Source organism: Oryzias latipes, chromosome 6, assembly GCF_053564925.1.
Source record: "Oryzias latipes strain Hd-rR chromosome 6, Olatipes_Hd-rR_3.1".
In the NCBI taxonomy this organism is placed as follows: domain Eukaryota; kingdom Metazoa; phylum Chordata; class Actinopteri; order Beloniformes; family Adrianichthyidae; genus Oryzias; species Oryzias latipes.
Window position 1 is genome coordinate 34,057,501 of NC_136242.1, and position 16,991 is coordinate 34,074,491.

The following is a 16,991-nucleotide window of genomic DNA, read 5'->3' on the forward strand; positions in this document are numbered from 1 at the left end:
CTTCAGGGCGATAAGACCCACACTGCCCTCTGCTGGTTGACAGAGTTACTACAAAACCATGAAAAACAAATCCAATCACAGCAGCGTCACACGGTGGGGGTGTTAGGGCCCCCACAAAAGAACAAAACAAGAATATTAGAATAAAGATGTAAAATTATGAGGAAAAAGTCCAAACTTTATGAGGAAAAAGTCATAAAAATGTTGAAAAAACTCAAATGTATCAATTTAAGAAAATAAAGTTGAACCTATGAGCTTCACAAAGGAAACGTTGCGTGTTTTCAAAAATGAAATGTTACATTTAGCTTTTGAAAAGTTTCGACGGACAGTTGAACATTATCTGTTTTCTTAATACTGCAGACAATTCAGAGAAAAGGGATCGACGACACGCATGGAATCTGACTTAATCTGCTTTATGTTTTTTGAAAACCTTTATTTTCGAAAAGCAGGACAGACTTTTTAAAAATAAACTAATTCATACATTTGTAATCTTGTAAAAAGTATTTTCCTGATAATTGCACAAATTTATTCATGACTTTTTTCTCACAAATTTACAAGACAATAATTTACAGATTTTTCTTATCTGGTGGTCATAATTCTCTGTCTTAGGCTTTAGCTGAACTTCTAACCATAAACCAACCTAAACCAGAGACTAACTTCACATGGAACGAGTGCAGGTTTGAGCACAATCATCCAGGATGGACACATCTGACAATAACGTCTTTTTCAGACATTTTTAGCCTGCCCTCTCCATGTCTGAGTTATCCCAAACGAACCCGTCCCATCCCAGGATTTCACTCTGATGAGCCATGCTGCAGAAAAAAAAAACACGCTAGAACATCCAGATAGAATCAGTTTTTTAGGCTTTAATGACCGTTGTAATTCAGTTATCTGTCCCCACTGACAGATGATGGAAATCAAAGACACACTTGAATAAATGAATGGATGGAGAAACACAAAGGGTGCAGATGCCTCCATGAGTGTTTGCTCCACAATTAAGTTATTAACTTCCTTTCATGCTCTGCAGTGCTGAAGGAGACGCGTTGATTTGGGTTCGAGACGACGAGAGGAAAGAGGAGGGAGGGAGAGAGATTCAATGACCGGCTGGGAAATCTGGCTGATGCTTCTCATCTGTAAATGCTGGTGCAGAATGACATCAGGCAGAAAAGTTCTCTATTTTTGAACTTCAATTCAATTCAATTCAATTTTATTTATATAGTCCAAACTCACAACAACAGTCGTCTCAACGGGCTTCGTACCAGTATTTGTAAAGTAAACATACAATCAAAAGGATCATGAATACATAGAATTCAATAGGAAAATACTAAACTAAACTGGCATCTCTGCCCTAAGACCCCCCTTCACGGTAAGATAAAACTCATGGATTCTAAAAAAAAAGAAGAAACCTCAGGGGTGTCCACATGAAGGAGGGATCCTCCCCCAGGACGGACAGGTGATGTACCAGAACTCTTAGAGAAGAACTAACTCATCTAACTCTACAACTACATGTTTGAATAGTCCAGCAGGTGAGCTTCATCCAGATGGGGTTGGGGAGACGGCTGGGGGCGCCAGACGAGCCAGACTGAATCAGGAGCAGACGAAAACATAGTTTTGGAAAAAGATCGTATTTGTGACGTAGCCACAAGCTCCCTTCTCCAGCAATATGGAGGGGCTAAGACCTCTGATGGTCTTAGCGCTAGAAGCCTGTGAATTTAAAGTTTGAGGTAAAAAATTGTGGAACATCGAGGTTAGACATTAAAATCAAGAGAAGATCTGTCATATCTGCAGGTATTCCAGTTTCAGTGCACGTTCTGGTTCTCCTTCTCTACTCAAAACCAGCAGCATCTCCCTGCTCCTCACACAAACACTTCTTTCGTCTCCCCCTGTGGGTCACAGAACCTGCAACCTTCATCCAGCCGAATGTCAGGATGCTTTACATCAAAGAACCCTTTGACTTTGGTTGTGCGATTCTTTGCGCTGTGAGTCTCTCTGAATGAGACAACGTTGTGCTTTCATCCTGTTATCAGTGTTTATGTGACTTTCAGAAAGTCCTTTGCTTTTCCCTCGGCAGCACTACAGAAAAATGCATCTGTCTCTGTTGACACATAAGTGGCTGAAATGAGAATTTTCCTCACCTGCTTATTGCACAAACAGCTGGAGAGCTCCATGACGTCGCCGGACTCTGAAATCAGATGAAGTGCACAGAATCAGTGGGTTTTTTCCACAGGAAAAGGAGCTTATAGATGCTGCTCCAACAATAGAACTTTCTGTGTTTACACAATAAAATGTCACGCTGCAGTCAGAAAAACAAGGTGAATCACAAAGCGTGTGTCTAAAAGCCTGCAAAAGGGAAAAATGAAAGGCCCTCTGACTCTAGCAAGCGCATTTCTACGTGCTCTTTACAGACGCGAGTTAGGAACAAGTGTGGGCAGAGATAAACAGGGAAGCCCGTGGAGGATTCAGCACATAACATTCAACTTCTTTCCTTTAAATCTCAGCGAGAGGCTGTGGGGGCGTTCGGCTGCTCAGAACCAAGGAATCGATGCTGCAGGTCGGCAGAGGGAGGGATCAGAGCAGCTGCAGAAAAGGATGTTTGGATCACTTACCTTCTTGACTGCTTGTCGTTCTTCGTGACTGATAATGTGCTTCTGTGGCAGAAAAAGAACGCTCCTCACCTGCGTGGAGACTTCCCGCTCCTCCGCTTCCCCTTTTTGCCATCTCCATGCGTTCCCTTTGCCAGAAGAGAAAATAAATAACAGAAACCTGATAACAATATTGAATCTTTACATCAGATATCAGTCTCTGATATGTAGGAGGCACCACACACATACAGTAGGTCGACATGTATGCAGATGACTTTCAGCTTTCTATTGAAGAGTCAGAGATTTCACACAGGTAGGTTGGGTCCAGGGTTTGTGTTAGAGTTGATGTAGTGATCATTTCCTTACACATGCTCTTATCCCACCAATATGATTGTGTCTCTGTTCTGTCTTTCAGTGAGAAAACACTGACCATTATACAAGATTTGATGTTTCTGTTCCCCCTGATTGAATGAGCCACTTTCATGTTATCAACCAAGAAAACCAGACTGGATACAGTGAAGAACTCCTGACAAACCACTTCCTGCTGCAGAAGTCTATCAAAAATGCTTGTTTCCTGTGTGGTTCTTCTAGTCAGTTTGATTCCTCTGAGGCTCCTCCTTCCTTTTGGTTTGGCAGATGTGAAGCTCACCTGATGTCTGCTGCAAATCAAACAAGCGAAGCCACTTTCACGAAGCAACGCGCTCTTGATTCACCCGTGGAATGATTTTGTGAGGAAAAGGAAGAGGACCAAAGGTAGAGAAGGAACCACAGCATGAATCTGAAGCAGGACGCAGTTGGAGGTGTCTGCTGGGGGGAAGTGGAAGAGCTACAGGAGCTTCTTCAGACACCACAGTCAGAGGACCAGCAGGACCAAACACTTCACTTCTTTGTGCTTCTAGTTTCCTGATTCGAGTTTGTTTATCGCCCCCATGTGAGTTGCTGTTGGAGCTGCAGGATGTTTTTTGGGGCTTTGGTCCACCTCCACTTTTTGGTTCTCCTCTGAAAGTGCCGTGTGTGAAAGCGGTTTTGTGTATTTGAGCTCCTTGGTCACCGATCACGGGGACCTAAAGCTAGAGAGGAGCCCTGGCAGGAACAGCCGCTGTCTCTTTGGAAACCACTCTGGTGACATCAGCCAGCAAGACCAAGATCCAGGTTCAGCAGTTCCGTCCATCCTGCTGGACGGCGCAGAGACATGACCTCTGAACAAGATCTTGGTAGCAAGAACAGCTGCCTTTGACAGCAAAACTTTCAGAACCAATGAGAACATCAAGTGGCCCCAACGGGTCTCCAAAGTGCTAAGACCTGCATGCCCACCTGCTGGTTTGGGCATGTCCTTTCAATCACCACCCGACCAGAGCCACCGATCAGTTTGACCCAAGGGCCGCGGGTTTGAGGCGACCACAGAGCCAGCGTGCACCTGATAGTCGGATATCACAGCAGCAGACCTCAAACAATACGGAGCTTCTGTGGAGGACGAAGAGCTGCTGGATCAACACCCAAAGCTCCACCCGGTCAGCTCTATGGATGGCCACACATTCCTCACATAGCACCAGTTTGCTACGAGACACCGCAGGGACGGGTCCGTGTGTCGTTCATACAACGTCCTGATCCAACTAAATGACTGAACCACTGAAATCAACACTTATTGACACTTTTCCAGTGTTTCATCAACCGATTTAGCTGAACCTGCAGCCTCCGTTGTCTCTTCTTAGATCATCTGCCTCAACGTTCAGAACATTCAGTGATGCTTCCACTGGGGGCTTGTTCAGGTCTCTTCTGAGCCCGTCTGTCCCCCCCGACCCCCCAAGGGTGCGGTAGATATTTTACCTATACAGAGTCACTTACATTTCCCTTTTCTCTCATCCTGATTCTTGACATTTGCATTATTTATTTGTCTAAAACATGATATGCGTGTAGATAACAAAGAGACACGTGAGTTTATGCTTTTTTTGCTTCACAAAAACATGTTTTCTGCACGGCTTCAACATTCTTCTGTTAATTGGTTTGATGTTATTCAGAAGAATGTTTCTGAACCCACATCGGATGATATTTGCTGCTATTCTTGCCGGGATAATCTTTCTATAAAAAGAAAAACTGAATGGGAGGCATGAAGCATGATGGATGATTGCCTTATTAATCATGTGTTACCGACAGAGAGGCCCGGAACCTAAAAGCATCGTTCTTTTCAAACCAAGCATTAAATGCAGTGGAGGATTTGGGTCAAACATGGTATTTTCGGGATGTAGACAGCAACCATAAGTGGAGTAAGATAAACACGTGGGTGCTCAGAGTTCACGTGTGCAGAAAATAGTCCTCTTCAGAGCAACCTCTGCCTGCATCCTTTCAGGAAACCCATTTAGTTTAGGCAGAACGCACATAGCAGGTGATTGCCTTTGTGATGTGCTCAGAACTCTGCAGACATGTTGTTGTTTCTGCTGCATAAGGAATTTCTGTGCGGGATCAGGGACTGATTGGCTGAAAGTTTCTAATGGGCTGAAGTAGGTCGACGCTTTACTTATTTTGGGGAGCAACAAGAGTCTGAAGAGTTGAAGCGTCTGAGGAAGACGCAGCACACAAGGGGGGGGGGGGGGGTGCAGAGAACGGCTGCAGAGACTTTAGTTTTCCAATCTCTCCGTGAAGACCCACTTTGAGCACGCGTGGCTCTGTCACAGCGGGACATAAGTCTGACTGCAAACAAAATCCACCCACCACATTTCCGGGAGTAATGGAGCTGTCAGCGGTCATATCTGACCCCGTAGTAACCCCCCCAGGGGCAATAAGTGCCCATTTGTCCACAGGAGGGGGAGCCAGCAGCAGAATGAGGATGATGGCAGCTCTGCTGGCGGGAATGAAGACAAATAGAGGTCATTGTGGCAGAAAGCCGGAGAAGAGTGTCTGCGTGTGGGATGGGGGGGGGGGGGGGGGCTCAGCTGGGTTTGATGAAGCTTTTCATCTGGATCCATGAGGGTTTTCTTCAGAACCCCATGAGATGTTTTGGTGGTTGGAGTTCCCTCCACGCGCGCGTCTACTTCAGGACGTGGTGATGCGTACCGCGCCACCACAGCGTCATGCAGGAGGGAGCAGTGCACCCATCAGCATCTGAAGGGGGGAGACTCTCCATCCATGAGGCGTCCCCAGCTTTGAATCTGCGCTCCTTCCTCCCGTCCCTCCTCCTCCTCCTGACAAACTCTGCGCGCGCGCACTTCGGTAAGCGCAGCGGACGGATCCGGACTGTCCAGAGGAGCGTCGGATCAAGATCGCGCGGATGGTGAGGCGTGTTTCCTCTGTTCCCGTCTCAGCCGTTGTTTCGTTTGCGCGCGGGCTGAACGAGGGGCGCGAGGAAAACCGGGGTGCACCGAGAATCCGCGCGAGATTCCGCGGAAGTTTCCGACTTAAGTTCTTGCGTAAAAAAATTTGGGCTGTAGGTTCAACCTGAATCAACCTTTGGTCTGTTTTTAGCGAAGTGAAGTTTTTTACAAATGTGACCGGGCGCGCGCTCAAACCACATCCCTGCAACTGTTTGCGTTTGCAGATTGAACGAACATTTTGCGCTAAACATCACAAAAAGAGCGCAAACTTCCACCGTCCGCTTCGTGCTCATCCTTTGACTTCAACCTCGCGCTCGCTCCCGTCCGTGTTCCAGCTGACGCGCGCAGCGGGAAGACCGTCCGTCACCTGTGAAGGCAGAGCCCTCCTGACCGCGCACAAAATGCGCGCTGACCTTTGTTGTTTCCCTCCACACCCCCCACAGCCCCACACCCCCTGCCCACGCACCGCAGGGATGCTGTAGGACAAGATTCATCCTCTCTGCCATCTCACGCGCTCTGCTGTCGCCCGGGGTCACATGCTCGCCGCAGCGCGCTGCCCTCTGTGGCTCTGTGGTTGGAACAGAAACAAGGGGGGATAATGGACTGAAAGATGGAGAAGACAAAGAGAAAGAGCAGCTGCAGGCCTGTAAATATGCCTGATGTTGCTGCTGCACCTTCATTGAGAGATTTTTGACACCCACCTGCACCCCTCATCCCCCCATCCCGCCTTCATCACCAACTTCTTGCCTCATTTTGTGCCTTTTGTTTTTCACACAAGGCATCGCCTCTCCTGCGCCGTGCCGCTGGCTGTGTTATCAGCAGCAGCAGTGCCCGTGCACACTGAATTTACAACTCAAACCTGCCAGAGGAGCGTGCACCACACCGTTTAATCTGAGCCTGATCCTGTCCCGAGGCTTCCCTCCCTCCTCAGAACCTTTATTGTGGAGCGGAGACAAAAGCCGAGACCATCTGAAGCCTGCGGCCCCCTTCCAGCTGCTGATGAAGTGTCTGCGGTCCTGATGTGAGTCAGGGGGTGGGGGGTGGGTGCAAGGCAGAGAGGCAGGAGGACTTGCAAACCAAATTGCTTAAATCTATTGAAGCATCTGTTTTCCTTCTCCAGAGAGCAGCAGGATGTGGAGCAGGGGGCCGATCACGACTGGAAAGGAAAACAAAACCTGTGGCTGAGGAACTGTGGGACGTTCCTTCGTCAGCCAGCTGTGCGAGCCGCGTGTAGATGGTTGGACTGTCAAACCCACATGTGCTTTTCTGAGCTGCTGTTGGAAGGGTCTGGTTATCAGCAGATGTTCACGCATTTGCTCTGTTCCTCGGCCTGCTTCTCTGTTGTCCCACAGCAAACGGAGAGCCTGCCAGTCTGCAACCTCTGGAGTTTAGGAGGAAGTTTGTCCCCCTGATGAGTTCCTCCTGCGTTTGGACTCAAACAGAACGTCTCCTGACGTCAGCTTGATTCCTCTCCCCATCACCCGCGAAGCGAACGTCTTTGGTTTGACGCCGTTTGTGATTAATGGAAGATCAAAAGCCCAGCGTGGAACATTCCTGAGGGGATCCGTGTGCCGGGGACACATAAACACCATTAATGAAGAGGAGGCAGAGCGCAGAGACACGGGGAGTGTGAGGAGCAAACATCATTTTGTCAGAATGATGATCTATATTCACCTGTGGCTTTGATGATGACGATGATGATTGCCTTCGCAAAGCCACTCTGACTGATGAAGAGACAGTTTGCACTCAGGGATCTTGTATGATTGCCTCCCATCAGTTTGCAGACGGATGGATGGCAGCAGCGCCTTTTCGTTTTTTTTCCCCTCACTCCATGTGGAAAAAACCTCCCATCTCCCTTCGCTCTTCCGTGCCCAGTGGCGAGAGCTTAGAAGTGCACAAAGGAAAGTTCTGCACTCATGAAGACAGCTATATTTATCTGGATATGTAGCTCTCTGCTGGGCTTAGAGGCTTAATTACCCACAAGAAGGAAGCAAAAATGAAATGCAATTATGCAACAGTGTGCAGGGAGCTCCATGTGCTGGAGCTGTTGCAGATAGGAATATCACTGCTATCGTTCCTCAGTCAGTCTAACCTTTTTTTCATGTTTCCCTGCAGACAGAAAGGGTTTTTAGGAAATAAATGCAGAACCTTTAAACTGTTTATTCAAAGCACCTAAGCTTCTTATGTCAGAAATGTCAAACGATTCTGTTTCTCCTTTCTCGCACAGGTAAAATGTTTCTTGGAGTGAAATTTTTATAAATATACCCTCCAACTGTAATCAACATAATCAGCTTAGCTTGGCTCTTAGGAAGGGAGATAATATTTACTGTGGCAGCATATAAGTGAGGTGTCATTTTCCTCCTTTAACCTTCATGTTTTCTCCTTAATGCGCCTTTTTATTTTGAAAAATTGCAGGGGGACAAAAACAAGGCGGCAAAAGTCCCTTTCAAAATCCACCTAACCTTCTTTTTCAGTGTCGCTGACCCAGAATGCTCAGAGCAGAGGACTCCGGCGTGGAGGCTGCCGCGCACACATGAAGCTGGAGAAATGACTCAAAATGAAATCTCATTTGGCGTTTCTGTCTGTGCTTTCCCGGCGGCCTCAGCGTGAAGGATGCAGAGCCGGAGGTGGGGGTAGGATGGAGTGCTCCTGGAAGACGGTGCTGCTGCTGGTTTGTGCGTCTCTGGGGGTCCAGTACACGGCCATCCGGACCCTGAGGGACTCGCTGTCCGGACCCTGTCGGGGAGCCTACCGCTGCCACGGCAGACGCCACGGAGGTATGAACTGATGTCCCACATTCACGTCTGCGTGTTTGTCTGCAAGAAAGAAAATAGAAAACATTTCCCGGGTTAGGAGAGGAGCAGTTTGCAGCTTTTCCCCAAACCGAATCAAGATGAAAGATTCCCCCAAACAGAGGGATTGTTCTGCAATTATCCTACATTTCCTCTCCATGAATCCTCTCCCACAGCACAGATGTATGCCAGCTCAGGTCTCTTAAGCTCCGCAGTGGATTCCCTTTGCAATCAGCTCCTCATCAGCAGTAATTACATGTTCGCAGTTTGGACTTTATTCAACTGCAGGAAAAAACAAACTCCTGCATGTTTACCTTTTGAATTATTTAGGCGTCATGCAGACTTGATGCAGAACTCCTCCACCACCGAAGAAGTTAATGACTCCAAAATAACAGAAAAGCTCAAAGCTGGAACTCAGAACTTCACCTTTCTTTTTAATCTCTCAGGGAGGGGCTTCCTAAATCCCCAATGGGTTGAATGCTATAAAGTATTCAACCGTTTTTTTTTGCTGTTTCTCTTTATTCTAGTATCTTCCACCATTTTTTTGCTGCTTAACTCCTCCTACAACTCTTCAGCTATTTTAACCATCCAACTATTCAAATGTTCAGCTCTTACAGCTTTTTCCAGCTTTGACTTTTGCTCCTTCAAATCCAGATATTCCAGGATTTCCAAGAGTTTTGCCTCCATTGAAATCCATGGGGAATCCTTGGTGCAGAAGCTCGCTGGTTTAATACCCGGCTTTTTGAGCCAATGATTACCCTTTAAGTTTCATTTTTATTCAGCATTAAAGCATCAACCTTGAATTTTCTTCTAGAAATGCACCTCCTTCTAGTTTAAGTTATTGTGACTCTTATTTAAATTAATCTGTTGCAGTGAAATGGAAATTATGTTTTTGGTTGTTTTGCTATTGGTTCATGTATATCAGGTTGTATCGTCATCGCTATATTGATTGATCACTACTATTGCAGTTTTCCTCATATTGGGCAGCCCTATTCTGAAGGAAATGTTATTTTCTCCACATCTGTCTATGAGGTCATCTTGATGCACGTTTGCTTCGATCACATGTCCTATATACATTTGCTACCTTCTACCTGCTCCAACCGCTAAATGAGTATTTTAGGTTGTAGTATTTATTCGTCACATCTTTGAAGTCAGACGAGGCTGAAGTTGGTGTCCGTTTTAGCCTCCACTTTGCTGGTTAAGGCAAAATCACATTTTAATGGTTCCTACACAAAACCTAGAGCACAAAGAAAGTTTAAACCAGTTGTAAATATTTTAAAGAGAATGAAGATTCTATAAAATAAAGTTGCTGATTTACGGAAATTTGCAAAAATGCTCAGAAAATGATGCTACAGCAAAGCTAAATAAGGCATCTGATAAGACCCTTTGGCACAGAAAACCCTCACAGGCGTTAAAGGGAAATGCACAGTACATAAAAAACATAAAACAGCATTAATATTTTTGCCCTGAAAGATAATCTGAGCCTGGATTGAATCCTGATAGTTTAAAGGCTTTCAATGAAAAAGCTCCTGGAATGCTGCACTTGTAGAATTTAAACAGAAACAACTATTATAAATCAACAGCTTTGTTGAATTGACTTTTCAAGTTTTCAAACGATGTTTCTAAACTGCCGACCACACAGAAGCATTTTGGTTCTGAGTGAATTTTCTGTGCTGCAGAGCCGCTCTCCATGTGCGACGGTGACTGGATGTCGGTGGAGTCGCCGCGGAAACACATCCTGCTGTTTGCCACCACGCGCAGCGGCTCCTCCTTCACCGGACAGCTCCTCAACCAGCATCCGGAGGTCTTCTATGTCTTTGAGCCGCTCTACCACGTCCAGCAGGCCTTCACCAATTCCAGCCGGAGGATCCGCCGCGCGCTGGACCGCCGCGCCCTGCTGGGGGCCTACAGGGACCTTCTGCTCAACCTGTACACCTGTGAGCTTCACTTCATGGAGAACTACATCCGTCCCGAGCCCCAGGACCACGTCACCAGCTCCTTTTTTCGGAGGAGCTCCAGCCACGCCCTGTGCTCTCCTCCTGTTTGCTCGGAGGAGGAGGCAGCAGCATCTTCTGATCTCCCCGATGAAACCTGGTGCCCGAAGAGGTGTGGAGCTCTGAACCTGAGCTCCGCCTCGGTCTCGTGCCTGTCCAAAAGAGTCGTTGCAGTAAAGACGGTGAGGATTCCTGAGGTGGGAGACCTGCGAACGCTGATGGAGGACCCTCGTCTGGAATTGAAGATCCTTCACCTGGTGAGAGACCCCAGAGCCATCTTGGCCTCGCGCATGACAGCGTTTCCAGATCAGTTTCGTGCTTGGAAAATCTGGAACGTGACCGGCCGCCAGCCCCGCTACGTGGACCTGTCCCAGATTACCAGCACCTGCAAGGACATGGCGGCGTCTGCAGAAACAGGCCTGCAGGGACCAGCGTGGCTCCACAGCCGCTACCTGCTGGTGCGCTATGAGGACCTGGCTCTCAACCCAGAGACCAAGGCGACTGAGATCTACAGGTTTGTGGGGCTGGAGATGGGCCAAAGAGTCAGGACGTGGATCTCAAAGAACACCAACAGCAACGCGTCGGCTCAGGCCAACTGGAACTACAGATACTCCACGGCGCGGGACTCCAGGGCCACAGCGGAGAGCTGGAGGCTGCGGCTGGCCTTCGACGTGGTCCGAAAGATTCAAAGTCTGTGCAGCCACACGCTGGCTCTGCTGGGATACAAGCAGGTTCAGTCTGCAGCCGAGCTGCGAAACCTGTCGGTCAGTTTAGTGGAGCACAAACCCTTTCAGCCCCTCACACGGTGATGGATCAGAAACCTTCTGCCTCTGATTTATTCATTAAAAAGGGATTTTTATTTATTCAGGATTTCCTGTCCATCAAGATCCCGATGGAAAAATAAAACGCATCTTAATTTTGAAAGATGCCGAAAGAAGAAAAGCAGATTTTTATAACAAAACACTAAAGTGCCAGACTTTGAGAGACGCTGGGTATTAGATCAACTTTTTTTTTTTTTATCAAGCTCCAGTTCACATCTGGGTTTGTCTTAAAGTGTGACACAAAGAGCAAAAGAGCATCTAGGAACAGCTTTGCTGGTTATGATTGTCATAAAGCAGGAGTCTGTCGGAACAAAAACGGTGGACTGTGAGGGGTTGCAGTCAGAACTACCAGACGTTCCTGAAAATCTACGGTTGGTTTGATATTATTCATCCAGGTTATGTTCAGCATGGAAAGAAACGTGTCCTTTGTGCAAAAACTGATGGGGAAAAAACAAATGGACTCAAATGTTTTAAATCTTTGATGATTTAAAAACCAAAGAACTAAAATCCAAAGCAGTGATTTTTAATTAATTTTTGTCTCCTGTGAAAAGATCTTAACCCATCTGGAACCTTCCATTCATCTGATTAAAAGTAGAAGCTCATGTTCTCACAAGGAAGACTAAAATGAACTGATTAAAAAAATTTCACATGAGACATTTCTGTCCTCTAAAAAGGATGGAGAAGATAAAAGAGGACCAACTGTCAAAGAATAAGAGATAAAATAATAATAAGAGAAAGGCTGGATGAACAAATAGAGACACAGGTCTATGTGCATTAAAACATTCAAGCTAAAATTTTCAACAAAACAAAAAAAATCTATGAATTCTCCCAAATAATCAAGAAGAAAATCAGGACTTACAGCCAAAGGCAAAGAAAAGTCTGCAGCCTTTCATGACGCCAACACACAGACAGATAAACAAGTGTTAACTAAAGGCTGTCACTCACAGGAAAACCCGTCATTTGTCAATTTAGGAGGAAAAATAGAGAAAAGTTGTGGTCTTTATGAGACATTTTCACACATGCATCCGCGTGATTAATGCTGTTTATCTGCAATGCATTCCTGATCTGTGCGCCGTATACGTGATATGAAAGTTATACATCACTGGTTCCTGCATGAAAAGTCTATTAGACAAACGTGGAAAGACACACATTTGTGTGTGCATCTCACAAAAATCCGATTCAAGATTTAATTGTGTATAAACTACCTAAGAAAAATGCATAAACTGGGTAATTCTAAAAATTCTAAACATAGACACATCAGAAAGAGGAGGAGAAAGCAAAAAACCATCTGAAAAAGTCACGTCCAGAACAATCCCAGCGGCTGACGGAGGCTTACGGGAGCCCGCCGCCGTTAGAGACCGGCGTCCAACGTAACCAGCTGGTGTTGGACTCGCCGTTTCCGGGAGATCGCGTCAATTAGAGACTGGCCACTATTGAAAGACATACAGAATGCCGTATTTAGCCAAAACTATGTCCGTTTTCTCGGACATAGTTTCTGCAGAGCAGCAGGAGGTCATCAGAAATTCGCCTCTGAGGTGTGGGCGGGACTGTGGGCTGAGACCGCCGAATGTAAGAAGTGCCTGTGCCTCCTCACAGTGTCACATTTACCCCGATAGAGCATGTTTTACATAAATAAACACAATGTGAGGCACGAACAATGTTTGGTCCACATCAGAGACCAGGCAGGCTTCTCCACTGCCTTAAAAACCGGACCAAACCCGTCAGTCACTCATCCAAGAGAACAAAGGAAATCGAGGCTTTGTGTTTTTCTCCCCTTTTTTTTCTTTTTGACACCTCCTGCTGAACACTCACACCTTCAGGCCCTGAAACAGAAGTGACGTTTCACACCTTCATCCTGAGAGCTCCTTCTGTATCGCCTGCTTCTTGTTTTGCTCTAATGAGGATTTTGCTGTAAATTTGCATCAAGAAGTTCTGATGAATTCCTATTAATGAACCTAAAAACCCTTTTATTTTAGGTTTTGGGTCTGTTTAACCCGTCTAGATGTTGAACAAAAGAGACCCCGTGGTGTTTCCAATGAACTTTGAACTTTTCCAGGTGAAATATCCCTCTCCTTTCCGTGCAGAAGCGGCTCTGGCGGCTTCATTCCCGTGTGACTGGAGTTTCCGGACAGAACTCCTCACATTTGGTTGCCTTTAAAGCGGACGCTGCTTTTCGCAGGCATGTTCCTGTGAAAGCGGCCATTCTTTCCACCTGCCAGTTGTGATCTTTTTAGCTTGTAATGCTGATGAAAGCCGTGGCAGATTGATGGAAGGTATGCAGTCTGATTTAGACAGCCAATCTACAGCGTGTGAACTATTAAATCTAAGGGGAATCTGCCGCGGTAATAATGTATTTTCAGACGCCCGGGCCTCTCCATCTTTTCCGCTGAATCCCCATAGCATCTGACGCCGGGGAATTCTCGGCTCAGGCCGGAGAATTGATCTACAGGTTCAGCCGAGGAGAAAGAGGATTTAAGATGCATGGAGAAAAGAGCAACTGCCTCCTTTGAATTTAATCTGCAGGCTACACAAACTGGCCATAAAGCAGAGCTTTATGACACCCGAGGAGATGTGCTTCATCGGTTTTTCCATCGCCCGGCTGACACACAAAGCTGCGAGGGGTCTGAGTCAGCCTTCAGCTAATTACTCATTTCTCCTGCACTCAATACAGACAACGCCTTCCTGTCTCCTCAACTGCACTAGCAAATTCACGTTTGTCAATACTGGGAACTAAAACCTCAGAAAAACACCACATCCATTCAGCAGAGAAAAACTCTAGAAAGCCAGGGACTGATGAGGATCCGGACACGGGAAGGAGGAGGTTTCCCGCCAAAACAGAGGAAGGTCTCCTTTGCTGGGGACAAAACAGTAGCAAAGCTGCATGCCTGAAATCTCCCAGAGGATTCCGTGATGAAGGTGAACGAAGAAGATGTGGCGTTCAACAGCGGCGCTTCCCTCTGCCCCGTTCATGTGTCATACGGACAGTGATGCTGGAAACAAAGCGCTGTTTGCATCACGTCCTGACTCCAGTGGACCTCTGCTGTTGGAGGATCTCCTGCTGGGAGGCGCACACGAGGAGCCAGCAGGGGAAGAGTCTGCACTCGAGTGGTCTCAGAGTCAAAAATGATGCAAACCAGAGAAGCATTTCTCTTCTGTCTGAGCCTATTGGATGGCTTACAAAAATATGACTGTGTAGGGATGAAGAGCTGAGTTTACAACCGTTCACCTACAGCAGCAGAGCAAAAAACATAAAAATGAAAAAAATAAATAAAAAAATCAATGTGGAGTTCAGAACGATGAGATCTGCAGATGGTCTGAGTGCCTGAAAGGAGCTTTAGGATGAGAACGAAGGACTTCAACTCCTGTTTCTGATCCACAAAGCTTCTTTGAAGTCTTCAGTTGAGTTTGGTTTCTGTGAATGGAGAAGACGACTTCTCATGCTGGAAGATCGAGGCATCGTTAAGAAGCTGGAGGTCTCCACTTCTTGCAGTTTTATATCCTGAAAGAACTTTGTGTCTTCTGAATGTTTGTCTCCATGAAAAGACGGTCCTGTTGTCACAGGAAGGTGATGAAAAACCCAGTTCTGCGTGACGTTTGATGACACTTGTGCATCTCTGAGTGGAGCCAAGCACCAATTAACTGAATCCATTTAACCACCAAGGACTTCACATGCTTCACATCAAGAAGATCATTCCACCTTTATTCCAGCTAAATATTAAAACACATTCTGGTTCTCTGTGGAAAATTTCAATTCAATTATTATGGACCAAACAGGAAATGTCACCCATGACCCGGTCAAAATTAATAACGAATTTGAAAACTTTTATAAAAACCTGTACACACCGCAGATCAATCCGTCAGAGCAAAGTATTGACTCATTTCTTAATAATGTAAACCTACCCAGGCTAAATGAGGATCAAATCACAAACTTAGATTCTCCGCTCTTGCCGTCTGAACTTCATGAAGCTCTGTTACTTATGCCCAATGGTAAAGCACCAGGGCCTGATGGCTTTCCTGCTGAGTTTTATAAAGAATTCTGGGAACAACTGGCACCAACATTTTATAAAACTGTCACATCTATTAATGAGAGCCAATCAATGCCACCTAACATGAACTCAGCCAACATAATTCTTCTTCTAAAACCAGACAAAGATCCCACTAGTCCTTCAAGCTATCGCCCCATTTCTTTAATCAATGCAGATGTAAAAATTATCTGCAAAGCACTAGCACAGAGAATAGAAAAAATCACTCCTCACATAATTCACTTCGACCAGACTGGATTCATCAAAGGCAGACACTCGGATGATAATGTCCGTAGACTAGTTAATATAATAGACTTTGCCACCATTAAAAAACAGGAAATGACGGTACTATCGCTGGATGCTGAAAAAGCCTTTGACAGAGTTAATTGGAAGTTCCTTATTGCTGCCCTCCATAAGTTTGGTTTTGGAGAAGCATTCATCAATTGGATCAAAATATTATATCACAACCCCAATGCATCAGTTAGAACTAATAAACAGACTTCAAACAGGTTTTTTCTTGGAAGAGGAACCAGACAGGGCTGCCCACTCTCTCCTTCTCTTTTTGCTATATTCATTGAGCCTTTAGCTGCAGCAATAAGACAGAATGAGAGCATTATAGGAATAAAAACCAAACACAGCCATCATAAAATTAGTCTTTATGCGGATGACATATTACTGTTTTTAAGGAATTTACATTCTGTAAATGAAACAGCAATGATCATAAATGAATTCTCCTCCATATCAGACTATTCCATTAATTGGAATAAGTCTGTTTTATTACCACTCAACAGGAATATGGAACAAAGACTCACAATTCCAGTTAAAACAGGAAATATCAAATATCTGGGTATCTACTTTTCCCCCAAACTATCAGAACTGGTGCAGCTAAACCACACCCCATTACTGAAAAGCATACAGGACGATCTAACACGCTGGACCAACCTGCCTCTGTCCCTTATGGGCAAGGTAGCCACGGTTAAAATGAAAATCTTACCCAAGGTTAATTATCTCTTCTCAATGATTCCCACACAACCGCCATTAAAATGGTTCAAAACATTAGACTCATCCATATCAAGCTTTCTATGGAACAACAAACCTGCAAGAATTAGTCTAAAAACTTTAAAATCTGCAAAAAGCTGTGGAGGATTAGAACTACCTAATTTCCACAAATACTTTCTTGCAAATAGATTACAATATATCTTAAAATGGTTAAAAAATAATCCAGAAACCAACTCATGGTTAGACTTGGAACAGGTGTTATGTGGAAAGATCAACCTGTCACAGCTACCATTTATTAGCCAAACAGTTAAAAAACAGGATTGTTTCAAAAGCATTAATATAAATGCCACCTTAACAGCCTGGTGGGAATTTCTCAAAATATCAAAATCATCAATTCAACCGTGCAAAATGACACCCATCTGGAACAACCCGGACATCCTTATTAACAAAAAAATGATTCACTTCCCAGCTTGGCA

The 16,991-nt window shown here is 45.5% G+C and overlaps 1 protein-coding gene and 2 long non-coding RNA genes across 5 annotated transcripts in view; 1 reads left to right on the top strand and 2 right to left on the bottom strand.

The window, feature by feature from the left end:
* Window positions 1–1,459: 1,459 nt before the first annotated feature.
* Window positions 1,460–2,783, bottom strand: LOC144992581 (uncharacterized). 2 transcript variants are annotated; one of them, XR_013656650.1, is made up of 3 exons: window positions 2,673–2,783; window positions 2,133–2,179; window positions 1,460–1,579 (listed from the first exon to the last, which is right to left on the bottom strand). It is a non-coding gene; the product is annotated as an uncharacterized LOC144992581 (long non-coding RNA). The 2 variants fall into 2 exon arrangements; XR_013656651.1 differs by having other exon boundaries at window positions 2,604–2,730.
* Window positions 2,784–5,678: 2,895 nt separating this feature from the next.
* On the top strand, window positions 5,679–11,655 carry si:ch73-62b13.1 (Carbohydrate sulfotransferase 1-like). Of its 2 annotated transcripts, XM_023956125.2 has the most exons (3): window positions 5,679–5,847; window positions 8,493–8,664; window positions 10,359–11,655. In XM_023956125.2, exons 1-3 carry the CDS (start codon window positions 5,845–5,847, stop codon window positions 11,480–11,482), a joined length of 1,299 nt encoding a protein of 432 aa, XP_023811893.1. In that variant the 5' UTR covers window positions 5,679–5,844; the 3' UTR covers window positions 11,483–11,655. The 2 variants fall into 2 exon arrangements, with proteins under 2 accessions (XP_023811893.1, XP_078805558.1); XM_078949432.1 differs by lacking the exon at window positions 5,679–5,847 and having other exon boundaries at window positions 8,526–8,664.
* The window catches only part of LOC144992580 (uncharacterized), a 34,597-nt gene continuing 25,868 nt past the window's right edge, over window positions 8,263–16,991 (bottom strand). The window contains exon 2 of the long non-coding RNA XR_013656649.1: window positions 8,263–8,703. This is a non-coding gene — a long non-coding RNA (uncharacterized LOC144992580). The remainder of the gene's footprint in view (window positions 8,704–16,991) is intronic.